Source organism: Azolla caroliniana, unplaced genomic scaffold, assembly GCF_043228905.1.
Source record: "Azolla caroliniana isolate FFs.n. ecotype wild unplaced genomic scaffold, voAzoCaro1.0.p SCAF_16, whole genome shotgun sequence".
Taxonomy (NCBI): domain Eukaryota; kingdom Viridiplantae; phylum Streptophyta; class Polypodiopsida; order Salviniales; family Salviniaceae; genus Azolla; species Azolla caroliniana.
In genome coordinates this window covers 17,072,849-17,086,825 of record NW_028230451.1, presented here as the reverse complement: position 1 = coordinate 17,086,825, position 13,977 = coordinate 17,072,849, and the positions used below count along the sequence as shown (strand labels likewise).

Sequence of the window (13,977 nt, the reverse complement as noted above, 5' to 3'; positions counted from 1 at the left end):
ACATTTGGCAAGTTTTATCACGGTGTTATTTGACACCTAGACAGTGGGTGTTTGCACAATTTACACAGGTGGACCCAAAGTCAGAGATGGAGATTGTTTTTCTATTTTTGAGATATTGGGGATTGTGTCATAATTGGAATATGCGCAACGCTTTTGTACTCGATGGTAGACATAGAGTGAAAGCATATCTACGAAAGTTGAAGGGAGTACTAATGTGACAATTTTCTTTATTGGAGCAAGTGGAAATCCTTTCCTAAGTGGAGTGTTCGTCTTGCCTATTGGCAATTCAACATGTTCCACTACCCATGTAGTGTAGTGTAGTAAGTGGGTGACCATACTTCATGGTCACACCCATTGTAAGTAGTGTTTTTTACACACATTTATTAATATAATTGTGTGTTTTCACCAAAAGAGAGAGAGAGAGAGAGAGAGAGAGAGAGAGAGAGAGAGAGAGAGAGAGAGAGAGAGGTGGCATACATATGATGGGTTGTTCCCATTGTGAAAGAGCATAATACTTTTCTTTAAGCAAGTTACTAGTTGTCCACAATTATCATTCTTTGCTCATCAATCCTGAAAGATCTCTTCGGTCATTGACCGTTTACCACAAGACCTTGAGGGCTTCACCATCATTTTTGTAGAGGTCAATATTGGGATCTACAAATGTCATACGCTATTCATGATTATTAGAATTTTGTGTTACCAGCTTTGGATCTATATTGGTCTTTGATTTTTTTTATTTTTTTTTCAAAATGAAGCTACTTTCCCATTAGTTATGAAGGATTATTACATAGAGAGTCTACAAGGAGACTTATACACACATCGGGGAGTCTTCCTCCGATCAAGTAAAAGAAGATGAGCCTACTTACAATGCCTTGCGGCCTAACTTAATGTAAGAAGCTACCTATATCCAAGGCGATGCCCTTCAATGTTGCCTAGTACGAGTCAGATCTTGGGGCCTACAACGAAGAGAGGGCGGCAGGTGAGTAGGAAACAACCAACGTGGGGGTTGGTAGTTCCACCTCGGGCCACTCCCGCCTTGCATCACCATAGGTGTGTTCCACCATTTCTGCCAAAAGCGCAAATGGGCAGTGACCACGTCGTTGGAGTGGCTGCATTATGTCTTGAGGTAATAATCTCAAAGTTGAAGTGTTTTTGCCAACATGTTTGGAGAAAAAGTATAGGTAGGTTTTTTTTTTCACGAGACCAATTGTGAAGCAATTTTTAGTATAATTATTTCAACACCAACTATTGATATTTCTTTGCCAAATTTTGACAAGGGACGAGATAATTATAAAAATGAGTGTTGATTGATTGTTTTCTCGAAGCCAAAGTAGAAACACTTTAATTGCAACGTGAACCCACAACTTCGATTTTATACAAGAAAAATACTCATGCTACTTCTTATAATAGACTTATTATAATGCTTTGTTGTAGAAGATAACTCTTTCTTTATTCATCATACATATTACCCTAGGAGAAAAACTAACCTATTCTTATGTTTACCATTTAATTCTAAATCAACATTTCCTTATAGGGTCACATGAGATTAATAGTGCTTGTCAATATTCTCTCACTCATTGATTTCTAAACGGATATCCATTGGTGACATTTACCACTATTTTATGCTTCTCCATGGGCAATGCCTTTTCCACTTGGTTTTTCAAAGCGATGGAGGAAGAGGCAACGCCTCTCACAATGTTTTGTTGTTTAAGTGGAGATGGAGACACAATGATGTTGCTTATAACGATGGTGAGATGCTGCAAGTAGGAAGAGGCCAAAATTGACGACGCTAAGTGCGGCAAGGAGCCAATAGAAGCGATCAATTTTGCTTTGGTTGATATTATTGAGGATCCAACCATCATCATCACCACCCGTTGTTTTTTGGACTATAGTGACAAGGAGTGAGCTAATCCAACTACCAAGCCCGAGCTCGGCTATGAACAAGCTTGTGCTCAAACTTCTCATCCCTTCGGACACCTCGGCATAGAAGAAATGTAGTTGACCCACATATGTGAAAATCTCAGCTAGTCCCACTAAGAAATATTGAGGGACGAGCCAAAATATCGACATTGGCACAATCGCAGTTGGGTTGTCAAGAAGTCCCGCTTTCACCACCATCTTCATACGACGTTGCTCAACTAATGCCGCTGCCACCATAGCACATATAGACACCGCAAGCCCGAACCCCATCCTTTGTAAGGGTGTGAATCCTCCCTTTCGCCGCCCACCACTCCCTCTCTCCATGGCCGGAACTAATACCTTGTCATAGAAGGGAAGCACAAGCAATGCATTTATAACCGAGAATATGGGTAGCGATGCCGGTGGAATCTCGAAGTGGGCGCCCATTCGACGGTCCATTGTACTCCCTTGCTTTACGAAAAAGGTTACAAGTTGTGTATATCCCGTCCATAGGAAGAGCGTTGTAGCCATGATAGGTAGAAGTCGTAGGAAAAGTTTGAGTTCCTCTACTTGTGTCACTGTGCAAACTTTCCATGATGATGGTGGAGATGTCGACAATGATATTATAGTTGCCTTGTCAAGCCATCTAGAATCATAAATAAAAACAATGAAGCACATACACAACCAAATACAAGGATGATTATTTTTCACTATAATTGCATAAGGAATGTTAACTTGATATGGATTTTTCAAACGTTGAAGATCCATTAGGTCTAGTCAAATTTGAGGATTGGTTGTTGGAACCTTCAAATTTCGTGAATTAAATAAACCCCAAATTCAACATGTCCTTAATACCTAGAGTTGACACCTCCCTCATAGGTGTGAATCATGATATGAACTACTTGAGAATGATTGTCCCCGGTGTAGTTCATCTAGAGAAAACACATTTGGGAACTCGGTTTTGACAAGCCAACTAAGTTAATAAGTGTCAATTAGCAATGTATTGACGCTCTCATGGTTAGTTATGTATCATTTGTATAAAAGAACTTGAATGAATTCAAAATGCAAAATTTTCATTCTTTTAATGGTTAATCATACACATCCTATATCCTAATGTGATTGTTAATGATATATTGAACAAAATTTATATCCATTTTATTGTTAGCCATAGATCTTTCATATTCTTGTGTTTGAACACCTTTTACATTTTTTTATTATCAATGATATACATTTCATATGCTTAGTGATTGTTGATGGAAGATGGTGTTGAGCATGAGACTTATAGTTATGGTCACCCAGGCCACTTGTTCTAGTTAAAATGCAAGAGAAGAATTTACTATACATATAGCATTCTATGTTAGTTCATATGGAATGAGAGTGAAACCGAAGCCTTAAAATATCCCACCAATACAAGATATCCCCCATACATTTACATATTACAAGGGTGGATTTTGTAAACATGTGCCCAAGGAATTTGTGCTAGACATAAGGTGTATCGTGTATGGTTGAGCTTAATATCTCAACACAAACGTGGACAAGGGGGATGGTCTTGCATGTATGGCTGAATATAGTATGCCCATTTAGAGAGAGATAAAGGGAAAGAGGTGCACAGAAATGGTCAATGCCCATGATTAGCTATTAGAATGTAATAGAGTCATGATACACATCCTTGTCTCTTTTGGGCAGGTATGTGTGGTAGCCAAGTGACACTCATCCATGATGACCAAGTGGAGAATTTCTTATTACCAATTTTGTAGCAACTAGAGAAAGAGAATAGAAAATTTCTAAGGGGTGTACAAATGAGTACTAAGAATTGTCTTACTACCAAAATTGTAGCACTAGAGCAAGAGAATAAAAATTTCCTACGGGGCGTACAAATGACTAAGAAGGTTAAGAAGCAACAACAATTCGTTGAGTTACCCTAATGACTTCATCAATTTAGAGGACCATTGTTATCTCTTTAATGATAGGTTTCAAAAGCACCTCCCAAAGTTCATCGGCGGAACATTGTTATATCTATAATGACATAGAAACACCTCTAATGTCTAGAAAACCAAAGATTTCCACCTTCTTGCATGTGATATCTCGTAGGATGAGGAGGTCGCGATGGATCAATTTTGGTAGTTCTTCAAAATGACATCAAGGATCTATTTGCTTACATTTCATCAAGACCCTAGATCATTTATTGAGGTGAATAATAGAGCCGAACAATGAGTGACATTATGAATGTGAACAAATATCTAATCATCCATGATTGAAGCAAACATATGCACCAATGGTAACAATACCATTTATACCCATGCAAGCAACTATCCCCTCACTGGAATTCAAAAGAACAGGTCCTTGAGGGTGTCTAAAGTAAAAAAGCAACGATGATGATCAAATAATTTATGTCTCTATTGTGGTGGCTTGGAACACGATGTTAAAATGTCCAAACCGACTTGAAGATGAGTTAGCCAAGTACGTGCTAGTGATAAAATTGATCTTAGTTCTCCAATTATATCTAGAAATCCATGTAGCCACATTAACTATTTCTACCATACGTGCGTTCGCTTTCGAGTAAGGTAAACACCCTTGAAGTATGGTAAATACCATACTTTCGTATTCATTATTTACTATAAGGTAAAAAAGTGAAGAAACTAGAGCTCGGTTCCTCTGAAATGGAGCGGTTCTCCGATGTTGCAGATGGTGGATGGCAAAGCGAAGTGGAATTATCCACCACAGGGGATGGTTCCCTCCGAGTGTACCTAACATATAGATGGGTGCAGCCATGAGAAGAGAGTAGAGGATGTCTATGCTGAATTCGGCTTGTATGAGGCTCACTTGGAGGGTATGCGGTCAACTAATGCTATGCTCATTGAATGATGTGGTGTTTTGGAGTTTTTTTGTTGTTTCCTTTACACATGTTTTCTTTTCGACATGGAAGTTGGCCTATAAGATATGAGTTGTATATTATCCTATGTACATTGCCTTAACTAATGGAAGTAGTTTTTTTTTGGGGAAAAAAAATGTGAGAAAAAAAATTAAAAACTTAAAAAAAAAACAGAAGTACGTTTTCATAACATACCCATTCGTTTGCAAACATATGAAAATGAATGTTTGAGCAGAAGAATGTGAATATTGCGTTATATGATCCAAATATCGGTTAGAGAAAGCGAGTTATCAAAGAATCACATGAAATTCACAAAGTTAAAGCCTCTCAAAGCAATAACACTCAAGATCTATGCACTTTGAAAATTTCACATTTGGGATCTCATCAACAGGTTGGAAAGAGGAAATGTTTGTATCTTGTTGTTTTAAGAAATTATGTTGCCTCCTAGCTTATAAAAGCCAGAGGCGTCACTATTAACTAAGTCTGAGGAGTTTGCGGGTGTCTTTGATAAGGTGAAGGTTAGTATATGTTTGTGGAGCATCAACCTTATCATTGTCCTATTATTTTGCAATCTAGGAAAGATCCACCATGGAGACCAATTTATAATATATTTGCCATCGGAACTTGAGGTCATTGCGTAAGGATCTATTCACAATCTACTCTTTTGATGGTGAAACAAGTAATAGTTAGTGTCAATCGTGCTCGAGCTACTAGTGTGGCTAACTACCAAATAAAATTTTGATCATACTCTACAACTTAATAACTTATACAAGGTTAATTATATACATAACTCATGTGAGACTTTACCACAACTCGAGCACTCTAAAGAAGATTTATAGGTCAAGAAATTTCCATTAATTTATGCTTAAGATAATTACCATGATTAGGCTTATAACATGTGATTAATGTGAGGGAGAGGCTTATCATTTAGCTTTAACCCTTATAAAACTGGTATACTTTCATCTTTATAGTTTTTTCTTATTTAATAATATATATCTATACCCTTTCACACTTGGGTGGCTATAAAGGTTTATAGATATTGGCCATATACCCATTATAATGCTAGTTTCTCTCTCTACTTGGAGTCTTTAGTATATCTCCCAACTATAGCATTGGATGTGAGACGAATACTTAACATTAATTATAATTATAAACTTGATTAATGAAATTATGTCAAGGATTAATTATGAGCTATTTGTGAGATGAGATGTACTAATAAGAAGAGAGCTAACGATGAAGAGACTTAGAGGTGAGATGAGAGTTAGCGGTGAGAGGCGAGAAGAGTGATCTAGGAGTGATGGTGAGTTAGGCATAATAATAGAGATAGGAGGAAGATGGCAAATAGACCATATATCTCTCTTAGTTCAGAAATCCCATAGTTTCGTCACATATATACACACATTTTTGCGACACAAATATGTTGACAACTACCTAAGAGGCTTAGACGCTTAGACAACGGGACAAACCATTACCCCATTCTTTGGCCATAATGGCAAGCTTCCCATACATGACTAGCTATTTGACCTTTTGGCCCTCACATTCAACATATTAAGCAACCCAACATAGTCGACCACCCAAACAATACCCTTGTATGACCATGACTAACAATAGACTTAATTTGGATGATCTTATACTTCGTGATTGTGTTTATATATGTAAAACAATTTGGAGGTAGCTTACTTCAAAGAAGTATGAATGCCTCTTACTAAATTATTATAGAATCTTTTTTGTGCAAATGATTAAACTTAGAAGACGGCATTTGGCATTGCTTTCTTCAGATGATATTTGAACACAAAAGCTTTTTCACAATGCTAATAAAAAGAGACACCACTTTATGAATTCATGAAGCTCATACATCCATTGTATTTTCAACTAAATCCCAACCTTGCTTAATATAATCATGCATTCTCTAATAATATTTTGTGATCTATGATGACTGCTTCTTGAAAGGTGAATGTTAGGTGAGTTGATGACTTTTATTTTAGTTGAAAATGAATGGATCAATTTATACCTAGTTTATGACAGGAGCAATGCACGTGTCTTTAATGACCTTATTGTTTGTGATAATTGTTGGAAAACCATTACAAGCATGTATATTTAGTTTATAGGTCAATCAAAAGGAGGTTTCCTTTTCCATGCACACAAGTATCATAGATCACGTGTGAGTGACTTGTGATGATTTAACGATACATCACAACGATAAAAAGTTTATCACTTATAGGACTTCAACTATCATGAAACGTAGAGATTATTATCCCTAAGCCAACATGTCAATATGTCAATAGCATCAAGAAGTATGCCAATAACTAACCCAATGCTCAAGTTGGTAACTTTCCGATGCTCTACAAAGTCCATTGAATACTAGAAGGATACAAGGGGTTTTTAATTATTTCCACTACAACTTTGAAGGAATGTCTGGATATGTTTAATAATAGCGTCCATATATGTTCCATGTTATGTCTTTGATGAACAAACGGAATAATGTTGCAAGTTCATTTCATTCCAATTTCATTACGGCGGAGTTTTTTATTTAATTATTTAATTAAGTTTTCTCAATTATTTATAAAAATCTATTGTGAAATGCACATACATAAAGAGAACCCAAACTAGCTTGCCTTACTTCTTACTTCTTGCTTAATTTATAGTTACTTCTTGCTCAATTTTTAGTTGATACAAAGGTACCCATTGGGTTGGCTTAACTACATGCGTGCTAAAAGGGTGGCACAAAGGAACAAATGTACACCATAGCATGAAGGCATGCGCTTGCACCAAAGGGACACCACACTATGATAGTGATGGTGGTTGTCTTTTTCTTTTTGAATTGAATAATTACAAAATAGACCATTAACTTTGTCAAAGAAAATACTGATGCCTTTGGTATTTCAGTTAAATTGGATCTATGAATATCATCATGTTGACCACATTTTCGGTAAAAAATTCCTCATATATTTCCACTTATTTCAAAGTTTTCACAAGTTGAATATGACTTTTGTCATGATAGGTTCATGTTGGAAGCCAATCATTTGAGGCACACTTAGTGGACATATATAATCCAGGAATACAAGTACTCCTTGTTAATTAGTACTATCATCTTTTCCTTGGCATCTTTTTGTTAGGTTTGGCTAAGGTTCCTTATTTACAATAATTAAAAAGGTTCCAGTGATTGGAGCTTGAAATTATGAACTTTGAAAAGAGGCCACTAAGTCTCAGTGGGATGGGATTCTTTGAAAGATTATGAGCAAGCCATGTGGACTTGTTTTTTCTTTGCACAAATTGTCAATATAAAGAAAGGTATGAATATTATACAAATGTTTCAATCAAGATCAATGAAGCTTAGTATTCTTATAATAGCACTCAAATTGTGATATATGCATCCTAAATTTCGACAAGATGCATTTACAAAATTTGACAAGACTTAATATATACAGAGTTTAAGGCATGGACTAGTTCTAAGTGGGTTTCCAAGTGATCTTTGTGTGGTCCAAATCCCTTATTGTTGCGACTCCCATCAAGACTAGGATAATTAGAACCAACCGTTTAGGTCTCATACACATGAAATGCTAAGAAGATAATGAAACTAGCAATCATCTAGAGAACAAACAATGCACATCGATATTTTTCTAGTATTCCGTTTCTCTATGTCAAATATCTATCTTATTCTTAATTGGGTTATGTTTTTCTGTTGTGATTTTACTTCTCTTTGGCTATAAACTTCACCATATTAATGCTGTTATTAGCAAACAATATTTCCACAACTTGATTTTTGAGTGAGTGCCACTGTGATGCAAGATGCAACTATGTTTGTTGGCATAAAATATGCACGTTTTGATTCCCTTTTCTTGTTTGGATATCCATGTAATGATATCAATAATTTACGAACTTGTTCATTCTCCTTTTTCATGACATTTCTTTTGCTGTCTTTCAATTCTAGGCGTAGATTACTCTTAATTTTTTCTTGTATTCATTTTTTGGGCGGCAATTATGAGAACATTAACCACCAAAATGTGACTTGAAGAGAATGACTAAGTTAGTCTTTACTCTCAAGACACTCATGTCACTACATATAAAATGAATACAGTTTGAGAGTAAAATCGGTGTTATGTACTTTCATCTCCATTACTCCAACCCACTCTTATATGAAATGGAGAGACATCCAAAATTATATGAAATCTAGATATACCTCGAATAGCTCTACATAATCTCTAAACTACACACACACATTTAGCTTTTAAATACTCAACGCTCACAAACATTCACTAGAATTTCGCAAAAACTTTCACTATTTCGCACTAAAAGCTCACCAATATCCCTCATTCTCTTCAATGTAATCTTTGTCTTTCTCTCCATTTATAATCTTGCTTTTGTTGGGTTCATGTCACTAAAAAGAGACCATCATTGTTGATTTAAATCCTCTCCTCTCACACAAATACAACACTAATAAATCTCAACAGCTCAAAAATTTCGTCTTGTTTCTATGCCCTTTATTCTCTCTTATAATTACTGATGCTAAGATTCTTTGTTCATAAGTTCCAATACAACACACAACCAAATGATTGAATTCCCAATGATGATATAGAGCCCCACACCTGGCCATAATTGAATGTCTCTCTAGTAATGAGTGTGTAGTACCAAGTTTGGGCAAACATAGAATCTGATTCCAAGATGGGACAATGACATCCATGCACCTCAATATTTTGCGTTTTTGATGACTTTTTTCATTCTCTATGTGAGGTTCTATGGGCATCATTATCTCACGATCAATGATTTTGCTAAATTATCATCAATTATCATAATGAAATATTAATTAGATATATTTGTATGTTCAGATAATTCACATATGTATTGGTCTCTTCATTCCTTTAGTAATAACTCTAGGCTTTTTCCAAGTCTTGAGTTGGGGCACAACAGACAAATTATTTGGTGCACATACCCAACCTTTGGTGTGATGATCATAGAACTTAGATTAAACAATGACCAAAGCAACTAGACATGTGCAATCCCAACCTTCAAAAATTGAACCATGTGTGCATTTTCCTATTTCAAAGGTCATCGAGTAAATGAATCAAACTACAATTGGCGTCAAAGAGGTGGCTTTTGATCACTGAACCATCTTTATAGTTGAATGAGATCATTTGCATGAAATGGTGACAAGAAAATGCATGTAGTGGGTGCGAAGATAGAAAACCCGTCCACTAGCATAAATTCTCAAAGTTCCTTTGAGTGGGTATGAAAAGAGGTGTAAATTCTAAACTACAATTTAATGTCATATGTTACGATTTCGAGAATCGTACACAAACTTTGTCTCGTATTTCTAATCAATCACCATGTTGGTTTTTCTCTACAACTAATGCTTCTTTAAAAACATGGATTTCCTATGAGCAACAAGGATCTTGAGGGAAATTGAAAATTGAATTGATCTATTTTGTAGTAAAAAGTACATAGTTGAATCAATCACAATTGACATGTGCCTAGTTTATGAAATGCAAAGCAATTATTAATTCTTTGTCATATGCTTTAATATGAAGAAAAATGCCCTACAAACTTATCAATATGGGAAGTGCCCTCATCGTTTCAAATAAGAAAATGGAGACATAACTCAAAAACTAACCTAAAGTTGACTGATTTGAGGTGTCACTTTAGTCCTAGATATCCTATCATAGGGTTCACTTTCTTGCATTGCCTTTTTACTGTATCAGATTGTATCACAAAGTTTCACTTTCCTCGCACCTTATAGTCTTGTCTGCATTACTTTTCAACTATGTGAATAAAGTGAGATTTCAATGTTTCTTCCAACATGTAGATCAAGTTTCCATGTTTAGCTAGGAGCATGGGTTTGTAGGCAGGTTGAAAACTAGTGAAAATGACATCTTAATTACCTTAATTCAAGAAGTGCTTTGTGCACAAATATATGAGTTTTCTCTTCAATTTATTGAATAGCTTTCTCACCTTCGTGAGGTTTTAAGGCTACTAATGTAGTCTAATCTTTTGAAATATACCCAGTGGGTTTATGTATATAATGTACTGCATTGCAATAAGTTTCTAGTCTTTTTGGCTCTTGTTTGTTAAAATTTTGAAGGCATGAACCTATTCACAAGTCAAATATATACAATGCACCTCAATTTTCCTACATTGCATGTAATGCCTCCTTGTTCGTTAGAAGTGTCCCATGAATATCAATGTTATTGTACCTCCATTGTTTGCCGCACTCTAGAAACTCTATAGATTTGAATGTTAGAAAGCTCTTTTTTAGGACTTGAGTGTGAAACCAGTGCATGATCTCACATGAAGATTATGAAGCAAAACTAAATTCCCCACTTGGCGACCTAAACATACAAGGTTTTTGTCACGGAGGCACACAAGCCGGTAAACCGTTGCTTTGTCAATGTATGTTTGAACATTTTATGAACTTGGTAAGGTAAGTAAGTGGCAAATCTAATCTTTCGCATATGAAATAGATGCGTTCATTGAGCACATATTATATTGTTGTTGGTTTAAGATGCTTTGTTTAACTTGCCATGTAATATGGAATCAATTCGCAATGAGTAGTCTTAGTTTTTGAACTCTACAACTAGTAATGTGTACACACCAAATCCTAGGTAGTTTCTTGGGAATTCTCCCACACATTACACCACTATGTACATATGATGCATATGAGCCTATTGATTTAAAACAAAGGAAGGATTCAAGTGTGTGCACCTGAGGGCATTGGTGTGGGGGAGTTTATCGCGGGAATCGGGGGTGTTGTCGGGCTCGAAGAGTTGATCGGGTCGCGACGGGAGCTTGAGATGCCAGTTCCGCGAGGCGGCCACCATCACCTGGGCGAAGCGTGTAAACGGGCTCCCCATCGGGGGTCTCCGTCGGTACGTCCGGAAACCGCCCACAAGGAGCGCTAGGGATGCGGTCATTGTGCCTAGGGCGACCAAGATGCCGATGCCCCACCCAACGTTGTCTTGCACGTACACGACCACGGTGAATGCCAATGCGGCACCGATGTTCACGGAGAAGAAGAACCAGTTGAAGAATGATCCCGATCCCGTGCTCATCATCATCATCGAGGCCCCATCTAATTCTTCCTTGGGATTATGACCTTCTTTTCCATTCGCATTCGTCTTCTCGGCCGCCTCCCCAACAATGGCACCCATGTGGCGATTGGTATCCTCCCCGAATTGATCTGCGCCGAATGCCGACACGCACGGCTTTATCCCGCCCGTGCCGATCGCCACGAGGTATAGCCCGCCCAAGAGAACCGCCTCCTGCCGCCGGCCGGCCGGCTTGCAGCCCCCCGCCTCCTCGCACGCATGCGGCTTCAGGCCCGGCACCATTGCCGACGATGCGATCAAGCCTAATCCCTGCACGATCGCAACTTTTTTTGTTTTTACGGCATAATCACAATTTTTTTGTAGGAAATCATGATCCCTGAATCAAATCCATGGATTCTGTAGAAGGGATTAGGGTTTATGGGGAATAATCACAAATCTGTTGTTTTTTGATAAGAAATCACGATCCCTGAATCAAATCCATGGATTCTGTAGAAGGCATTAGAGTTTATATGGCGGCGTAATCACAAATGTTTTGTTTTTTAATATAAGAAATCATGATCCCTGAATCATGAAATCCATGGATTCTGTAGAAGGGATTAGGGTTTATGTGGAATAATTACAAATCTTTTGTTTTTTGATAAGAAATCACGATCCCTGAATCAAATCCATGGATTCTGTAGAAGGGATTAGGGTTTATACAGCGGGCGGCATAACCACAAATTTTCTGTTTTTCTATAAAAGAAATCATGATCCCTGAATCACCAAATCCATGGATTCTGTGAATAATCGTTTGGTTTTTTCTTACCAGGATGTAGAAGACGGAGTGCAGGGCTATGGTGTAGAAGCGGCCGAGATAGGCATCTGCGATGAAGCCTCCAGGAATGCCAAGAAGGTATGCGGCTCCGATCCAGTTACTGATAATCTTCACGGCCTTCGGTAGCGGCTCCTGCATCTCTGAGACCAGATATGTCGCCAGGTTTGCAGCCAGTGAATAGAACGCTAGCCTCTCTGTCGCCTCCATTGCTACCACATATATATACACACAAAAATCACTCTCTTAATCTTCAAAACATAAATCTGCATATAATCCTTTAGTTATGAGCACTGATTGATTCTTCATTTTTAGGGCAAGTTAATCCTTCGTCCCTTTATTGTAAGCTCAGTAAATTAGCCATGGCTGATTTACAATATGTTATTAGCCATAAACCCTCACGCACCGCAATTTAAATATCTAATTACCGATGGTTTGATGAATAGTTTTAATCGGTTCATCTTTCGTGAATGACATATATATATATATGTTTTTGAGTAATCTCGAGATTCTTGATATAAAATCATGGTGATTAGGCAGATTTTTCAACCGACTCTCCATCCACTAATCACGTCCTTAAATCATGGTTTTCATACTTAAATATCGCGGTTAGTCAGTGTGCGATCAGGATTAATGTAAGGCCTTAAGCATATTTGTGTCTGATTTTGGAATACGATGATGATCCAATTAATTAATTAATTAGTTACCCAGGATGAAGGAAGCCGCTCTCCAGCCACCATTTTTGTGACGATCTATTGATGGAGGTGCAATTTGATGGCTGTTAATCTGTATGGAGGCCATCGATCACGCGGCTTAATTAACCGACTAATATTGCTTCAGCGTCTAATGGTGTCCCCTTAAATCGTGATTAGCGAGGCTAATCTACTTATGAAACTGATGGATTAGTTCCCCTGTTTCTGGCACTTTATAAAATATAAGCACACTTTTGAACTGTAGTGAAAAAAGGAAACAGACAGAAAGATTGGGCCCCCACAAAAAGAAAGCCGGAAAGTTTTAACAGTAAATAATCTTAGTAATTATTAGGAAGCCGATTAAAAGAATAGCCAGAAACTTTATGGATTTAATAAATTTAGCCACAAAGATAACCACAACTATTAATTACAAACAGAGATATCAGAAGTCCAATTGGAACATCTAATCAACAAAAAGAGATTTTGTTGGATTGAAAGTCTTAGCTGGAATCTGAGTCAATGTTGTGATGAGATTCAAATTGTATAATGTTTGTATAATGTTGTAATAAATGGCAACAAATAATTGGTGCCCTAAGTCAATGACAAGAAAATGTGTGCAATTGATCAAGCTTGGATCGGATCAATATCTGCAGAAACAGGAAT

At 37.1% G+C, this 13,977-nt stretch overlaps 1 protein-coding gene across 1 annotated transcript; it reads right to left on the bottom strand.

The window, feature by feature from the left end:
- Nucleotides 1–1,330: 1,330 nt before the first annotated feature.
- LOC147854096 (protein NRT1/ PTR FAMILY 8.2-like) lies at nt 1,331–13,546 on the bottom strand. The gene is made up of 4 exons (XM_087332245.1): nt 13,330–13,546; nt 12,617–12,834; nt 11,468–12,120; nt 1,331–2,545 (listed from the first exon to the last, which is right to left on the bottom strand). Exons 1-4 carry the CDS (start codon nt 13,421–13,423, stop codon nt 1,708–1,710), a joined length of 1,803 nt encoding a protein of 600 aa, XP_087188371.1. The 5' UTR covers nt 13,424–13,546; the 3' UTR covers nt 1,331–1,707.
- Between the last annotated feature and the right edge of the window lie 431 nt (nt 13,547–13,977).

Bases quoted from the DNA above. Each gene is read 5' to 3' on its own strand.
- LOC147854096 (XM_087332245.1), bottom strand. From the start codon at position 13,423: ATGGCCTCCATACAGATTAACAGCCATCAAATTGCACCTCCATCAATA. The intron at 12,121-12,616 runs GTAAGAAAAAAC...GCGATCGTGCAG, and splicing joins ACTCCGTCTTCTACATCCTG to GGATTAGGCTTGATCGCATC. The intron at 2,546-11,467 runs GTGCACACACTT...TTATGATTCTAG, and splicing joins CCCCACACCAATGCCCTCAG to ATGGCTTGACAAGGCAACTA.